At 54.2% G+C, this 17,002-nt stretch overlaps 2 protein-coding genes across 2 annotated transcripts; one reads left to right on the forward strand and one right to left on the reverse strand.

Moving 5' to 3' along the window:
- Positions 1–2,545: 2,545 nt before the first annotated feature.
- On the forward strand, positions 2,546–10,840 carry DRC5 (dynein regulatory complex subunit 5). Its single transcript, XM_022582030.3, has 4 exons — positions 2,546–3,084; positions 4,080–4,648; positions 8,196–8,645; positions 10,230–10,840. Exons 1-4 carry the CDS (start codon positions 2,808–2,810, stop codon positions 10,437–10,439), a joined length of 1,506 nt encoding a protein of 501 aa, XP_022437738.1. The 5' UTR covers positions 2,546–2,807; the 3' UTR covers positions 10,440–10,840.
- A 3,002-nt stretch (positions 10,841–13,842) lies between these two features.
- TMEM151B (transmembrane protein 151B) lies at positions 13,843–16,802 on the reverse strand. Its single transcript, XM_022582025.3, has 2 exons — positions 16,316–16,802; positions 13,843–15,086 (listed from the first exon to the last, which is right to left on the reverse strand). The coding sequence occupies exons 1-2, from the start codon at positions 16,676–16,678 to the stop codon at positions 13,953–13,955; spliced, it is 1,497 nt and encodes a 498-aa protein (XP_022437733.2). The 5' UTR covers positions 16,679–16,802; the 3' UTR covers positions 13,843–13,952.
- Between the last annotated feature and the right edge of the window lie 200 nt (positions 16,803–17,002).

The following is a 17,002-nucleotide window of genomic DNA, read 5'->3' on the forward strand; positions in this document are numbered from 1 at the left end:
AGAATCCTCTTTCTGGTAACAATTTGCTTGCCAAAAATATTTTTGTAATGTCGACTTTAAAAAAAAAAATCAGGAAGTGATGAGTGAAAACTATCAACTCTGACCTAATTATGAGGTTAATGTTGTCAATATTTGCCTTAAAAAATGACATCAGACCTCGTGGTATGGAGGTCTCTGTAAACGTTGCAGGACAATAGGGGCTCTTTTTTTCTACCAGTGAAGCATGCTGAGCACATGGAGGGCTGCCCTGCCCCTTCTTTCTGAGGAGGGGGCTCAGGGCCCTGGACCAGCCCTGGGGGGTGTCCTGCAGTGCCCTGCCCGGCCAGAGCGGTTAGGCCCAGACCTTAGGAAGGGCTGCCAGGTCCTAATGCCTAAGGCAATAGGCAGTGAGAGCAGAGCCACCCCGTTCCAGAGAGCACCCCACCAGGCCCCAGGTGTGGTCTCCCAACATGTGGCTTCCTGAGAGGGAGAAGGGACCACCAACCAGGACGGTGAGGCCTGGCAGTGCTGTGAGAAATGCCTGGAGAGCCAGCTCCCTGGGCCAAGCTGGGTTCTGCTCCCTTGGGCGTGGCCCACAGGGTGTCCTGGGATGCATCTGGGACCAAGGGGAATACCGGCATGTCTTAGGCCAGAACTGTGGAGGGAGCCCCAGGCGTCCAGGTGCGGAGCTGGCAGGAACAGGGCTGGCCTGTTGTCCCTTTCCTCCTCCTCTTGCCCAGACTGCCAAGGCCCTCGTCCTTCTATCCAGACCCGAACACCACCACCACCTTGCCCTTCACGTGTCCCCTGGAGACAGGGAAGGGCCTCACTCAAAGACAAAGACACCATCTGAGGTCGGCACTCAAGAAGCAGGTCTCCAGGGCTTTCCCTCCCCAGCCCAAGACCCCTGTCCCTCAGGACGCCTTTATCCTCCACGCACCCCCTCCAGTACTCTTGTCAAATATTATCAGTATGATTCAAATACCTCGGGGGAATCTCCACCACAGCCTGCATAGAAAGGTATTACTATCCCCTTTTACAGAGAAGGAAACTGGAGCTCAGATAAACTAAGTAACCTGGCCGGGGTCACACAGCAAGTCATTGGCAAAGCCGGAAATGCAAAGGCATCTGGTGCCTCCAAGCAGCACCGCCTCCCAGCCACACCCTCTGAAGGACCGTTAGCTGCTTATTCCACAATTCTGGACCCAACCTCTTTGTCAATTTGCATTTGATTTCCATAAGTGTGCCACAAAAATACCTAGGTATCTTCCTTACACTGCCCCCTCCTGCCTCTACTCTCTCCCTCCTCTCTCTCTCTCTAACACACACACACACACACAGAGCCAGGCTCTTCCTCCTTGAGATGCCTGGAGGACCAGGGAGCACCATCTGGTCCCCTCCATCTGCCAAGGACACCTTTGCTGGTTCAGATTGTTCCTTCCCACCGGACACTACACAGTGCATCGAGCCAGGGAGCAAACCCAGAGCACGAGCTGTGTGCCAGGCCGAGCGGCCCCCGTTCTGCCTGCAATCTCGGGGCAGGGACACCTGCAGCAAGGGTGCAGGAATGGACAAATGGAGGGGCGGGGGCAGCCCCGGACACATTCTCTGTCTTCTGACTTCAGCCCCAGATTTAGCTGCCTTGTCGCCTCCCACTCCTTCCCGCTGCCGTCTGGAATGCCCGGAGGCCGGGACAACTAGGAAGACTAGGATGGGGAGATTGAAGGGAGGGGGCTGAGCTGGAGCCCTCAGAGGGTAGAGGAAAAGGTGCTGGCACCCTGGGCAGGGCATGAGTCCAGTTCCCCTTCTCCTTCCCCTCTCTCCTGTACCACCCAGAACAGTAGCCACTAGCCATCAGATTCTGAAGGCTTAATATAAATACATATATAATATCTCATTAATAATTTTTATATTGATTACATATTTAAGCGATAATATTTTGTTCATATTGGGTTAAACATAAAACTAATTTCACTTGTTTTCTCTTTCCTTTTTGAATGTCTGGACGAGAAATTTTTAAATAGTATATGTGGCTTGCATTTTGGCATTCATTATATTTCTATTTGTATGTTTCTATTGGCCAGTGCTGTTCTCGACCCCATCCTCCTGGTCAGGCAGTTGCTGTTCTGTAAAATGCTCAGTGCAGGGAGCTGTTCTGAACTAAATGGTTCTTTATCATACCTCAGTCTTTTGGCCGAACTTGATAGACTGAGTTTAAATCCACCTGTGTTATTTATAAGCTTTGTGACATTGGGCAAGTCAGTTAACCTCTCTGTGCTTCAGTTTCACATCAGAAAAATGAGTCTATCAGTGCCTATCTCAAAAAGGCTTTTGTGAGAATCAAATGAGCTGATATGCATAAAAAACTAAAAAAAGGGTCCAGCATACAGCAATTGCTTGTAATTGCTGTGCAGCTATTACTGTCTAAAATGTGGGGCTGTTGCTTGCCACAGTTTTGTGTGTCACAGTATGCTATGCCTCCTTGGATGCATTATTTTTATTCACTCCTCCCAATCAGCTTATTGGTAATTGTTATCCTCATTTCACAGAGGAAGCATCTGAAACTCAGAAAGTTTCAGTAACTGGCCCAAAGCCACCCAGCTAGTGGGATTTGCACCTGGATTTGCTCTAATCCAGAGACTGACCCTTAACAACCACCCCTGCTACGTCTCTTGGTAAAAGCCCACCGAGACCGTCCAAAGTAACAACTCCATCCCTTCCTCTTGCTCCAGGTTCCCGCCGGCATCCAGGACCCGCCTGTCTGAGAAACTCCCTGTCACAAGGCCATCACCAAGAGGCCACTTGTCCCTGTGTTGTCAGTCCCCAGCATGGAGGAAACCCAGATAACACCCTCACTGTCGGTCCCCAGCTGGTCCTCAGCCTCCACCCAGGACCAGTCCTCCACTGCCGGCCAAGCTTCAAGCACAGGCCCACAGCCCTCAAAGTCCTCTGTCATCCCACCCCCAGTGAAGTCCAAGGGCCCGAGTCCCGGGGCTGGGGTACGTCGGATGCGCAGGATCATCGCTGAGGATGCTGAGTGGTCAGTGGCCACTGTGCCCCTCCTCACAGAACTCTGCATTCAACACATTGTCAAGAACTTCCAGAGTGAGTCTGTCCCTGCCTCGGTCGGGAGACAAGGCCAGGAGTGGGGCCCAGTGGGCGGGGACTGCCTGGAGGTGAGGCCTCAGAGCTGGGTCCTGGGGCAGCCCCTGCCCTCCCACACAGCATCCTCATCCCCACTCAGCACCTCCCTTCCCCCCTCCCCAGAGGCCAGGACAGTTTCTCTGGCCGTCCCCACTTCCAGGTCCCACCAGGCTCCCCCACACACTGTGCCCTCCATGCCTATGCCTGTTCCTCACCTCTCCCACTCTCTCCAACAAAGCCCAGCCCAAGCCATACCTACCTCCTCCTCCAGAAAGCCCTCCCTGACTGACCGTCCTCCACTCTCTCGGAGTCTTGCATGGCGTGTATAGGTTCTTGGTTTGTTCTGTACTTTAGTCTCTGTAAATGTTCGTCCTTTTCAAAGATGAGTTGCCAACCTCTCTTACCAGATGGGGAGCTCTCTGAGGACAGGGCCATCATTTTGTCTACAGCACTTGTCACCACCAGACCTGCAATATATTCATGTGACTTGTTTATAGCCTGCCTCTGCTCATAAGATGGAGCAGCTTCCTCTGTTTTGTTCACTCTTGTATCCTCAGCACTTAGAACAGTGTGTGGTGCATAGTAGGTGCTCAAAAAAACATTTTGTCTTGAAATGAATGAATCAAATCAAACTGGGAGCCTCTGAAGTCAGGGATTGTCTCCTCTACTAGATTAAGGAATAACTGAGGGCTGGACCTGAGATTCTGCCTCAGACTGGGAGCTCCCTGAGACCAAATGCTAAGATATCTACCTTCAACTGGGAACAACCCAGAGTCAGGGGTGATGTCTCCCTCCTCAGATTGAGCCTCCCTGAGAATACAGTCTGCCTCCTCTCTCAGCCTGGGCTTCCCTAAAGACAGGGGGCCTTCCCTTTCCTGGGTGCCCCCAGACAGGCTCAGCTCAGGGTAGCATGTGCAGCGTCCCCAACACTGTGACTCCTATTTCTGTTCCCAAAGACAACCCTATCCTGAAGCAGCTGCTCCCAGAGCATCAGAAGAAGGTCCTGAACCAACTGTCCCCCGACCTGCCGCTGGCTGTGACCGCCAACCTGATAGAGGATGAGAACTACTGGCGCCGCTGCTGCACGCAACGCTGGCCCGTGTGCCACGTGGACGAGCACGGCGGCAGCTGGAAGCGCATGTTCTTCGAGCTGCACCTGGAGAACCTGCTGAAGCACTTCATCCCCAGCACCACGGACCCCGAGGTGATCCTCAGCCTGCTGCCGCTCTGCAGGAACTACGTGCACACGATCCGGGTGGATCAGTTCCTTCCGCCCGTGCAGCTCCCGCCCCCACTTCGGGGCGGGGATCAGTCCGACTCCAGCAGTGAAGGAGAGATGGAGGAGCCGGCCACGGGCCACTACCAACTGGGCGACCTGGTGGCTGGCCTGAGCCACCTGGAGGAGCTGGACCTGGTGTACGGTGTCAAGGACTGTGGCATGAACTTCGAGTGGAACCTCTTCCTCTTCACCTACCGCGACTGCCACTCCCTCGCGGCCACAGTCAAGGCATGCCACACGCTCAAGGTACCACCTGCCATTCTCAGCATCTCTCTGATTTGATTCCCTCTTCCCTTCCCTTCCTCTTGTATCCCCACCTTCTTCTCCTATTTCCTTCTCGCTCATTGACCAAGTGTCCTTTTTCTTTCTTTTTGGCTGCGTTGGGTCTTCGTCACTGGGCGCGGGCTTTCTCTAGTTGCAGTGAGCAGGGGCTGCTCTTTGTTGCGGTGTGTGGGCTTCTCATTGCGGTGGCTTCTTTTGTTGCGGAGCACAGGCTCTAGGCACGCAGGCTTCAGTAGTTGCAGCACTCGGGCTTAGTAGTTGCGACACACGGGCCCTAGAGCGCAGGCTCAGTAGTTGTGGCGCACGGGCTTAGTTGCTCCTCGGCATGTGGGATCTTCCCGGACCAGGGCTCAAACCCATGTCCCCTGCATTGGCAGGCGGATTCTTAACCACTGCGCCACCAGGGAAGTCCCTGACCAAGTGTCCTCTTATGCACTCTGCACCAAGCTGGGTTCTGGGGATGCAGAGATGCACAAGGCACTGCCCTGCCCATTCACCAGCCATTTAGTCATCCAACACACATCTGCACTCCAGGCCCTGTCCTAGGTGCTGAAGATTCAATCATGAGCACAATTATACCATTTGTGCCCTCCAGCTAACAGTCTGGTGGGGATAAAAGGCAGTAATCAGCAATCATATAAATGTAAAATTGCAACTCGAACAGAGTTGCCAGATTTACCAAATAGAAATATAGGACATCCAGTTAAATTTGAATTTCAGATACACAACGAATATTTTTTTAGTTTAAGCATGTCCCAAATATTCTGGTTGGAAGAGAGAGAGCCTGCCAAGAAATCAGAGGTGGGAGAGAAGAAGGACACAGCAGTGTGTCCCAGAGCCGAGGGAGGGATGCTTTTCAAGAAAGGGGTGAGCAGCAGGGAAGTGGGATGGAGCTGAGGACCGGATTTAGCAAACTTGGAGGTCACTGGGCGGAAGCTGTGTCAGTGGAGTGCCAGGAGCAGAGGCTAGATTGGAGTGGTTTATGGAGAGAGTGGGAAGTGAGGAAACGGAATGACCATGATCAGCTTTTTCAAGAACTTGGCTGTGAATGGGGGAGATAGGTGGAGCAGTAACAGATGAGGGGGTTAGGTTTTCTTAAGAAGAAATTTGCACGTGTTTAAAAACAATGTATAAAAATAAACAAATAAACAAATAATCAAACGTATAAGCTTTTGCACAGCAAAGGAAACCATAAACAAAATGAAAAGACAACCTACAGACTGGGAGAAAATATTTGCAAATGATGCAACCAACAAGGGCTTAATTTCCAAAATATACAAACAGCTCATACAACTTAATAACCAAAAAACAACCCAATCAAAAAATGGGCAGAAGACCTAAAAAGACATTTCCCCAAAGAAGACATACAGATGGCCAACAGACACATGAAAATATGCTCAACTTTTCTAATTATTAGAGAAATGAAATCAAAACTACAGTGAGGTATCACCTCACACCAGTCAGCATGGCCATCATTTAAAAGTCTACAAATAATAAATGCTGGAGAGGGTATGAAGAAAAGAGAACACTCCTACATTCATTGCTGGTGGGAATGTAAATTGGTACAGCCACTATGGAGAACAGTATGGAGGTTCCTTTAAAACCTAAAAATACAGTTAACCATATGATTCAGCAATCCCACTCTTGGGCATATATCCAGAGAAAACTCTAATTCGAAAAGATATATGCACCCCAGTGTTCACAGTTGTATTATCTACAATAGCCAAGACATGGAAGCAACCTAAATGAATGAATAAAGAAGATGTGGTATATATAAACAATGGAATACTACTTAGCCATAAAAAAGAATAAAATAATGCCATTTGCAGCTACATGGATGGACCTAGAGATTATCATGCTAAGTGAAGTAAGTCAAACAAAGACATACCGTATGATATCACTTATATGTGGAATCTAAAATATGATACAAGATATTTACAAGACAGAAATAGACTCACAGACATTGAAAACAAACTTACGGTTACCAAAGGAGAAGGGGTGTGGGAGGGTTAAATTAGGAGCTTGGGATTAACAGATACACACTATTATATATAAAATAGACAAGGTCCTACTGTATGGCTCAGGGGACTGTCTTCAATATCCTGTAACAAACCATAACGGAAAGGAATATGGAAAAGAGTCACTGAGCTGTACACCGGAAACCAACACGACATTGTAAATCAACTATACGCCAATAAAATAATGAAAAATTAAAAATAAAAAAAAAAGTAAAAGATGAAACCAATGTAAAGCTCCACCCAATTGCAAGAAAGGAGCTGAGTACAGGAGAGAGGGACAGGTTCATGGACCAAGGAAGTTTCCTGAGAAGACCGGAAGAGTGGGGTCTAGGGATGAGGTAGGGCGGTTGGCTCCGGGCAGAGGGGAGAGTGGATGTGGTGGGTTGCAGTGGATTTATGTTTGGGATTAGGAAAAGGAAGGGTTCCTACTCGATGGCTGAGGAGACCCACCTCAGGCTGTAGGGTGAGGGGCTGGAGAAGGTTGAAATCGTTGTTGTTGTAGATTATGAGAGAGTATATTGTCCAGAGAAGCAGAGTTGAGTTGGCCCTCAGCACTGAGGGCCTATTGGTGGTTCCAGTGATACCAGCCAGTCCTGTGATGTGACATTTTCCATCATGTCAGTTGCTTGGGCCCAGACATACGGGAGATAGAGTGGGGTTGATCCACAGTTGGAGCTTTGCCAGATAGAGGCAATAAAAAAGAGGGACAAACGATTCTGAGCTGGCTAAGAGAGATGTAGAGAGAGGAGAGGACTGAAGGACGGGGAGGCCAGCCACTCAGAGGTCTCAAGGCAGAGGGAGCAGCGGGCCAAGCCAGTGAAAAGGAAAGGGACAGGGGTCCCACCTCCGATATTCATAAGGCTAGTTCCACCCCCTTTCTTTTATCTTTTTTCTTCATCCCATCCATTTACTGTTTCTCAACGTTTCCCACTTTCTCCCTGGTTCTTACCCTGGCACTCTCCTTCAAAGAGTTCCTCTCCTTGCCACGGTGGAGCTTAGCTGGCTGACGAGGGTGCGGTGAGGGGCTGCGGCATCCAACAGGCCTGGATTCAAAACCTGCCTCCACAGCTTAATCATTGTGTAACTCTGGGCAAATGATGTATCCGCTCAAAGCCTCCATTTTCTACTGTAAAATGGAGAGAACTTGTTCCATCTCACTGGGATGCTGAGGGTTAGGGATATGGCTATGGAATGTTCTAGCAGCATGCCCAGCACATAGTCATTTCTCAATAAGTGGTAGTCTTTTCCCCCTACTAGCTGCCACCAGTTCTGTACCACTGTGTCATGCTGGGTAGGCCTGCCCTGCCCAAGAGCCAGCCAGGTGGCCGAACCCCTCATCCATTACCGCTCTACCTTTCTCCCCCTTCCCAGCCAAGTTCTTGAAAGAGAAGAACTGCTCCTCCCTGGGGCCCCCTCCTCTACCTGCAGGAGGTAGGTAGGCAGGCAGATTATTCCTGGTTGCAGGGTGCTGTGGCCCCTCTACCTGCCCACAGATCTTCAGGCTGACCCGAAGCAAGGTGGACGACGACAAGGCCCGCATCCTAGTCTTCAGCCTCCTGGACCACGCGGCCCTAGAGGAGCTGGACCTGTCACACAACCTCATCGGAGACCGGGGCGCGCGCGCCGCCGCCAAGCTGCTGGGCCACAGCCGCCTGCGCGTGCTCAACCTCGCCAACAACCAGGTGCGCGCGCCCGGCGCCCAGTCGCTGGCTCACGCCCTGGCGCACAACAGCAACCTCGTCTCCCTCAACCTGCGCCTCAACTGCATCGAGGATGAGGGCGGCCAGGTGCTCGCCCACGCCCTGCAGACCAACAAGTGCCTCACCACACTGCACCTCGGGGGCAACGAGCTGTCCGAGCCCACTGCCACGCTCCTCTCCCAGGTGCTGTCCATCAACACCACGCTCACTAGCATCAACCTGTCCTGCAACCACATCGGGCTGGTGAGCCACCGCTTCTGGGACAGGCAGGGCCAAGGGGAGGCCCTGGGGCCTTGGGAGGCGGGAGCGGAATCCGATTGCTGTGGGGTACGTAGGGGATAATTGTTAGGATCACAGCCTTTACCCGGTTATCAGCCCAGCTCTGCCATTTAGCACTTGGTTAAGTTACTTAAACTTTTGGGGCCTCCATCTCCTCCTCTGTAAAATGGGAATAATAATAGCATCTACTTCTAAGTGTTGTTACTGGGAGGATTAAATGAGTTATGCTTGTAAAGCAGTTATCCATTGCAGGCACTGGCTAGGTCCTCAGTAATTGCTAGCTGTTACTATTACTCGGGGTTCTATAGTACGGATACTGGGTGCTTATGCTAGGCACCCAGTATCCATTCGTTATTCTTTAACCCTCGCAGTTATCTAGTAAAATGTGTATTCTTAACCCCACTTTACAGATGGAAAACTGAACCTCAGAGAGGTTATTGAGTTGCCCGAGAGCATCCAGTCAGGTTGAAAGCCTGGATCCTTTCCAATAGACAATGTCTTTCAAATCTTGACCAAGTCTCAGAGTAACAAATGCAATTTTCATGAACACCTAGTGAATGTATACATCAATATAACATGATTGAAAGTTACTTGTACGGCTTGTGATGTATACTGATGATTTCCTTTATAATGTACACGGCTTCATTAAAAACAAAAATGCTCTGTGACCCATTGAATTGACTTTGCAACACGCTGTTGGATCACAACCTTAGAACAGCAGCATTCTGCCTCCCAATGTGGAATTTTTCGTATTAGGCCTGGCCCACCCAACCCAGAAGGGGCTGGAGCTGTAGGAACTAGCGAGGACAGCCCTCCATGTACTCCAGTTAGGGCCCTGCACCCTCTACCAAACCTCCCCCGAGGACAGTCTTACTCACATAGACACTGTCTCCAGAGGGGGTGCTCTTGGCTACAAGTAACAGAAAGCTTAATCGGGAAATGGCTTAAACAAGAGGAATATTCATTGTGTCCCATAATCAGAAGCCGGGGGGAAGGGGGCTCTGGGGTTGGTGAGATCCTTGGCTCAGCACCGTCCTCTGCTCTGCCCACCTAACCACACAGCCACGTCCTCTCTTGTGCGACTCTCATGAGCCCAAGATGGTGGCTGCATTTTCCATTGGGCCACGCTCAGAGGCAGAAAAAGGGAGACCACTACTCTCTTTTGTTCTCTTTTATGAGGAGAAACTTCCCAGAAGTCACTCCCTCCAAACTTCCTCCTCATATCTCACGAGCCAGATTTGTCTCACGTGCTCATGGCTGAACCAGAGGAGCGGAATCACCATCACTGACATAACGCCATGTTTTTCAAACCACTGGGGTTGAAAAATCAATTTAGTGAACTTTGAGCACCATTTTTCTCAGGGAATAGGATGGAACAGGATAGAATAGGATAGAAAATGTCAGTGCCACACAAATAGGTTAAGAATTGTTTTGTGAACCTGTTGTTTCAGTCACGTCTGTATAAATATGGGTATGTGCGCACACACCCGTGTGTGTGATCCTGGGTAGTGGCGGAAAGTGATGCTTTCCTTTGTATTCCTGAACCAGGATGGCGGGAAGCAGCTTCTAGAAGGCATGTCAGACAACAAGACCCTCCTGGAGTTTGATTTGCGCCTGTCAGGTATCGCCCAGGAGAGCGAGTATCTCATCGGCCAGGCCCTCTGTGCCAACCGCGAAGCAGCCCGCCAGCGGGCCCTGAGTCCCAGCCACTTCATGTCACCAGCCACGGCCAAGGGCCCTGAGAACCTGGCGGGATAAGATGGGGACCCCAGCCCCATCCCTCATTCATGCCCCTGCCATGCCTGCTGCAGAGTGTCACACCGGTCTGGAGGGAGTGGGGAGGGAGACCAAGAATATCCTTGGGATGAGTGATCAAGGGTTGTGCAGATAAAGATGTGAGGAGAGGAAGGGGCCTGGGATAGGGGTAGGAAATAGGACTTAGCCCTGGTACGCAGGGAGAGGATATTACCGGACTCACTGAAATGACTGACTTCTCCCAAGAATGGGGAAGGCAAAGCAGACTCTAAGGGACTGTGCCTGCCCAGACTCTCCCACAGGGGTCGCCCATCTCCCTGACCACCCTCCTCCCCACCATTTTTCTCTCTACCAAACAGATCCTTGACCTCTTGACCTTCAAACACACTCTCTCTCTCCACCCCCACCCACCCCCCCGCCAGGCTACAGCATAGCTTTGCCTGGCTCTTCCACCATCACCCCTGCCGGTGCCACCTCCCTCTTGCTTAACTCCCGCCTAAGTCATCCAGTTCTACAAGCCACGCCATCCCTAATCCATTCCCTTCAACCTGGGAAGGGGGAAACAGAGGTGACAGGAGGGGCTCAGACCCATCGGCCTTCCCAGATTGCTGCTCACGGACGGGGAGATGGCGAGAGAGGTGCGACACTGGGAAGGGAAGTCAGTGAGTCATCTGCAACTTTATTATCCACCAGTTTGATTTATACAATCTTTGCGCTTGGAAATCCACGACAGAAAGGCCACAGTGTGATGCACCCAGTTGACAGAGACCTGTCTTCTCCCCAGCCAGGCCCAGCCCACCCCACAAGCCCTTGTCCCCAGGACACATGAAACCTTCCAGGCATCCTCCATGAGTCCCCGTCACTCTGTGGCTGCCCGCCTTGGGGCCACACCCACGGGAATCACATCTACCCACAGGGCCACAAGAGGGCCTGATGATGGATTCAGGCAGAGCCCCACCTCCCATCCTCCTTGGGCTGAACCTCCAGCCCTGTGTTTCCAGAGGGTGTGTCATGGGCTGCACCCACAGCCTTGGGGCGCTTTCCAGGGACTCCTTCCAACAAGCAGAGCACCAAAGGGGGCTTGGCAGTGACCGCACGTGTGTGCCTGTCTGGGCAACCTTGAGTCTGTCTGTGCCTGACATCCTCTGACAGTTCGAGTGCAAACGTGTAGGTGTGAGGGTGTGTGAGTGTGTGTGTACATAGCCACAGCTGCTAGCAGAGGGTCTAATTAGAGAAACAAGAACATTCAGTGTAAAGTTTAATTTTAGAGATTAGTTAATTTTCTGGTTTTGTTTTCCCTGGCAATCAATAAAGCTACCAAGAAAACAGACCAAAGAATTGGTTTCTCTCTAAGTCTGTGCATATGTGGGAGGTGTGAGGCTGTCTGTATGAGAAGACCTAGGCAGAAATGGTCAATACAGGCAAAAATAATAACAGCCCCTCCCCTTTCCCCCTCCTCCCAGCTCAGGTTCTGTCTGAGGAATGGCCCTGAGGCAGGAGGAGCTGAGTTCCTCCCTCCTTGGAGCCATGAGGTGGCCAGGATGCCCCACACAAGGGCGTGACATCCGGGTGCCAACTGGCCAAGAACTGGGTCCTGAGGCCACAGCTCACCACCTGTACCTTGAAGATGTCCGTTCAGAGGAAACGGGTGCTCCAACCCCCAGGCCCCTGGAGAGCACAGTGCTGGCGGGTAGGTGGCACTGCTGCCCAGGGAAACCTAGTGGGCAGCTGTTCCCCTCCTCTCCAAGCCTCCTCTTCTCCGGCCTCCTCTCTCTTCCCACTCAGCCATCTCCACCTGAAAGTTAGGCTCAACCCTGATGGGCCACAGGCCGTGGTGTCCCCAAAATCTGTGGCCCCCAGTCCCCCAGGAAAGGTTAGGGGAGCCAGAGGAAATGTTGCATAGGTGGAGGCCATACCCTTGGGGGGTACAGGCCTGGCTAGGCTGGAGGAAGAGGGGAGAGGCTGGAGGAGGGAAAGGGGCAGCTCTGATGGCTCAGGTGACATGAGAAGCATCAGGGGTGAGCCATGTTGGAGGCCTGAGGGTTTTCCTCTCCAGCTGGAAATGTGAGCTCAATCCCTGGGCACTGTCAGCTGGGAAAACATTAGCCAGGGGATTTGGGAGGGCAGGGGGTTTGTACACAGACATGCACACGGAAGCACATCAGGGTAGGAGCAGTGGGGGAGCAGCACACAGGGCCAGCGCCCTGCGGCGGAGGCAGTTTGCCCCTTTGAAGACCCTGGGACACACAGCAGGGCTTCAGCTCATGGGCTAGGGGAGGACAGAGGGGTCAGGCAAGATTTAGAGAATTCCTGCCTCTGACCCTGCCACTGGAAATGAGTCTTTCTCCAGCTGGGGTTCGTGACAAGGTCCTCAGCCCTGCAGAGGCTCTGCTTGCACACGACCACTCTCCACTCTTCCCCACAAGTTCGGGGGATGCAAGGGCCGTCCCCCACAGACACTCCGACCTTTGGGGGGTCTTTTCACGACCCTCTCCTCTTTGACTCCCACTAGCTTCCTGAGTTCCCCCTTGTCACCCAGGCCTATCTCCTGCTCTCCCCACTTAGTCATTCATTCACCTTGGTCAGCTTGAAGGAATGCTGCCTGGGTGGTCTCCCACCCTCTCTGAAGGGAGTGCCCTCCCAGAACCCAGGTGACGAGGCTACAGTTTAAAGGACTGAGGTGCACTGCCCTCCACAGTTTGCCTTGCCCCTCACCCCTGGCAACAGCTCTTCAAAGCCAGGGAGCAGGAAGGGAGGGAGAAGTGTGAAATCTGCATGGTGAGTACAGTCCCCCCCCCAGGACCCAGCCTCCCAGGGCCCAGTGAGATAAACAGCAGCAGAGGGAGTGGCAGAGAGGAAACCCCGGGCCAGCGCCAAGAAGAGATCAACAATTCCATGGCTTTGAGGCTTTGAGATGGAGTATCGCGGCTGACACCTGCCCAGGCCTCAGACCCACTGAATTCATTAGCTTGGATGGAAGCCAGCCCTGCTCTTCTCCAAACCACTGCCCCCTCGGTAGAGAGAGGCCCCAGCGGGGCCAGGCTGCGGAGGAAGGAAAGCCCCAATTGCCCTTCCCCTGGCCTGTAAACCTCCCCAGCTGCAAAGCGAGGGCCTCTCTCTTGAGGTGAGGCCCAACGCGGGTCCCACGGCAGTCTCCACGTAACAGTCATTAGATCCGTTGAAAGGCGGGACTGGAAATTCCGAGTGTGCGAGTATGCGTGTGGGAAGTGGAGGTGTCCCCCTAGGAACTCAGGGGCGGGGCTGGAAGAGACAGCTCTGCCGGGGCGGGATTCCCTCCCCTCCCCACAGCTGTCTATGTTCAGCAAAGGAGGGTGTGGGGAGGTGCTCGAATCGGCCCCTTCGGGGTCTGTCCCTTGCCCCCTCGCCTCCCCCCACCCCACCCGCACCGTGCCCAGCACAGCCTCGGCCACATTCTTGACTCCCCCTGCTACACGCAGGGAGCACCATCGGCGAGGGGCAGTGAGGAGGCCGGCGGGCCGGTCCAAGGCCCCGGGGTCACAGTGAGGTCTCTACGCAGGAGCCGTGGCGGTGCAACGGCCGGTGGCCATGGCCCAGACATCCCTCCTGCCGGTGCACGATGAGCACGGGGAAGTAGAGGGCGTCGTGGTAGGGCGGCGGCGGCCCGCCCTCCTCCTCGTCTTCGTCGTCCTCGTCGTCCCCCATGCTGGCCTGGCTGGACAGCCGCGTCTGCTCGGTGGGGCAGCTCGCCTCGTTGACGCTCCCGCTCCGGCTGCGCCACAGGCAGCTGCGCCGGGAGCCGTAGAGGCGGCCTAGGGAGAAGCGGCTGCCCCCGCAGCCCGCCCCGCCGCCGGGCCCCGGTCCGGCCCGAGGGCTGGCGCAGATGCTAAGAGCGCTGCGCGAGAAGATGGAGGAGCTGCTGACGGCGCGCTGGCAGTGCTCGCAGCTGCGCCTGTACGGGGCCAGGCCCGCTGCGCCTGGGCCACCCACCCCACCGTAGCGGCACGTGGGCGCGTAGCCGCCCGCCGCGCCCCCAGCACAGTGCGCGCCCAGCCCTGCCAGGTCCATGAGCACCGCCTCCGAGTAGCTGGGCACCAGCTGCTGGTTGGAGCGGATGTGCCACTCGAGCTCCGTGCTGTCCACCGTGTTGACCCGCGGCAGGCGGTGCGTGAGAGGGGGCAACAGCTCGTCGCTGGGGCTGAGGCCGCCGCCCGCGCTGCCGCTGGCCGAGCTGGGGCCCTCCAGGCCGAAAAGCTTCTCCACGTGGTAGTGCGCGTAGGCCGTGCGGTACTCGGCCAGCACGCGCAGCGGCCACGACAGCGTGAGCAGCGCCGCAGCCCAGAAGGCCGACGAGCAGGCGTACCAGGGTGGCCTGGCTGGGTCGGGGAAGGCCACCATGAATTCGCGGAAGTCCACGTTCTTGAGGTGCATGCCCTCGCGCGCCTCCATGTAGTCGTCCAGGCCCTCATTCTCGGCGAAGAAGCGCGCGCGCTGGCACAGGTACGCGTTCTCGGCCTCCACGCTGGCGAAACTGAAGCACTTGGTGAAGCGCAGGCGCGTGGCAGGCGCGCCCTCCAGCCCCACCAGCGTCTTGGACACGTCGCGGACGCCACAGCGCTCGTAGTCGAACTCGGCCTCGGCCACGTGCGTGTTGACGCGCTCATGGTAGACCTGTGGCGCCGGGGAAGGCGGCAGGAGTCGCTTCTCTCTGCTTACCCTCCTCCGCCCCATCACTGCTCTTGGCGCCGGATCAAACCCTCAGCCTGTCCTGGTTTAGCTCCCGCTTGGGGCCAGGTAAGATCTTATCGGGTTTATAGAGACATTGAGGCCCTCAGCTTCATCAGTGAGTTAGAGATGAGGGCGGGGCTAGGAACTCATCCCTACTTATGTGCCTTCTCACTTTAACTAAGCCCTGCTGTGTCTAGGGGTCAGTCCCAGGCCCTGAATTGTCCCTCCGGCTTGCCTGATCCTTTTGCCACTGCATCTTTTGTCCCACGCTGCCCCCTCATCACCCCGAACAGCCTACCCGTCTTCCCTTTTACAAGTGTGTTTCCAAATGGGCCCCCCAGAGGAGGTCCCTGTGGACCCCCTTTGTCTCTGGTCTCCCTGCTGCCACCTTTAGCTAGTACCCGGCCTCCCTCCTGATCCTCACAGGGCCCAAGCTTTGTTTACCCAGCCCAATACTGAGACAGTGGAGAGGTCCCCCTTATCTGGGAAAATCTCCTCTTCCACCAGGGCTCTAATATGCCTAATCCCAGCAGGTATACGGAGTGCTGCTTGACACCCCCTCCATGCCTCCCAGGCCTACCTCCACCTTTTTGCCAGCTGACCCCCACCTCTGGGAGCCTCACACTTGGGATCCACAGCCCTGAGTTTGAGTCTAGCACTACCACTTAGAAGCTGCAGAACTTGGGCAAGTCACTGAGCTCAGGTCTCTTTAACTGTGAAAGAGGACTCGGTAGCAGGCACCTCACTAATCAGCCTGTGAGGCTGTGCATGTGAAACACCTCCAACCATTAAGCACTAAACCATACAGACCCTGGAGCCAGACTGCCGGGGTTCAAATCCCAGCTCCACCACACACTAGCTGTTTGACCTTAGGTAAGTTACTGAACCTCTCCAAGCCTCAGTTTCCTCATCTGTAAAATGGGAGTAATAGTTACCTACCTCATAGGGTTATCATGAGGGTTAAATAAATGATTTTACATTTGTAAAGTAGTTAGAATAGACCCTGGCTGCCAGTAAGTGTTTGCTGTTATAATTATGGTGGGTGTTATTGTCCTCCTGTTGCAGTGCCCACAAGAGCTCACTGCTGCCTGTGCTCCTCCCCGAGGACAGTCGAGCAGGGTCCCAGCACCCCCTCCATCTGGACTGGCCTCTGCTCCCCTCCAGCTCCTCACCTGGGTGGTGGTGTAGGCATCTCCATTGCGGTATCGGGTGACCTGGCGGGTGCGGCGGACATAGTGGTAGCTGATGGCCTTCCACCAGATACATGGCGTGGCCTGCTGCATGCGGCCCACGCGCTCCCGCACGCTGCTCACATCCACGCGGTGCTGCAGCTCGTGGCGGGCTTGGCAATGCCAGCACTCCACCAGGTAGACAGCGTACAGCATGAGCAGGAAAGCCAGGGGGATGTACACATAGCCGTTGGAGCAGGGGCTGTCGTGGTACATGAGGCTGTTGCCCTGGTAGGCGCTGCTGAAGGTGAGGCGGGTCACCGTGGTGACGTGGCACCAGGCCACGGCCCCCAGGCAGCCGTACATGAGCAGCGAGAGGAGCAGGCACTTCCAGTGGGACTCACGGCAGAGGGACTTGGTGAAAGAGGGCTGGATGGGACGCTGCTGCTCAGAAGGGCAGGCAAAGGGGCCAAGATGAGTGCGGAGTGAGACGGAGTGGCAAGTTTCAGCACAAAGATGGATGGCGGGCCAGAGGCCGACACCGGCGATGACAGGCAGAGACAGACAGGAATGTGCAGAGAGAGTCAGACCAAGATGGGAGGCCAGGACCAGAGATTAACACAGAAGTAACCCAGAGTGAGCCATGAGGACAGGAAAGAGGGACGGAATACCAGTATAGAGAAGTGCAGA

The sequence above is a fragment of the Delphinapterus leucas genome, chromosome 10 (assembly GCF_059928025.1).
Source record: "Delphinapterus leucas isolate spDelLeu-1000000601 "Yukka" chromosome 10, BTC_Dleu_Yukka2, whole genome shotgun sequence".
Classification (NCBI taxonomy): Eukaryota; Metazoa; Chordata; class Mammalia; order Artiodactyla; family Monodontidae; genus Delphinapterus; species Delphinapterus leucas.

Coding starts and splice junctions, on each gene's coding strand:
- DRC5 (XM_022582030.3), top strand. CDS start 2,808: ATGGAGGAAACCCAGATAACACCCTCACTGTCGGTCCCCAGCTGGTCC. Junction 3,085..4,079: donor CATTGTCAAGAACTTCCAGA/GTGAGTCTGTCC, acceptor CTGTTCCCAAAG/ACAACCCTATCCTGAAGCAG. Junction 4,649..8,195: donor AGGCATGCCACACGCTCAAG/GTACCACCTGCC, acceptor ACCTGCCCACAG/ATCTTCAGGCTGACCCGAAG.
- TMEM151B (XM_022582025.3), bottom strand. CDS start 16,678: ATGTACGGCTGCCTGGGGGCCGTGGCCTGGTGCCACGTCACCACGGTG. Junction 15,087..16,315: donor ATGCCTACACCACCACCCAG/GTGAGGAGCTGG, acceptor CCGGCGCCACAG/GTCTACCATGAGCGCGTCAA.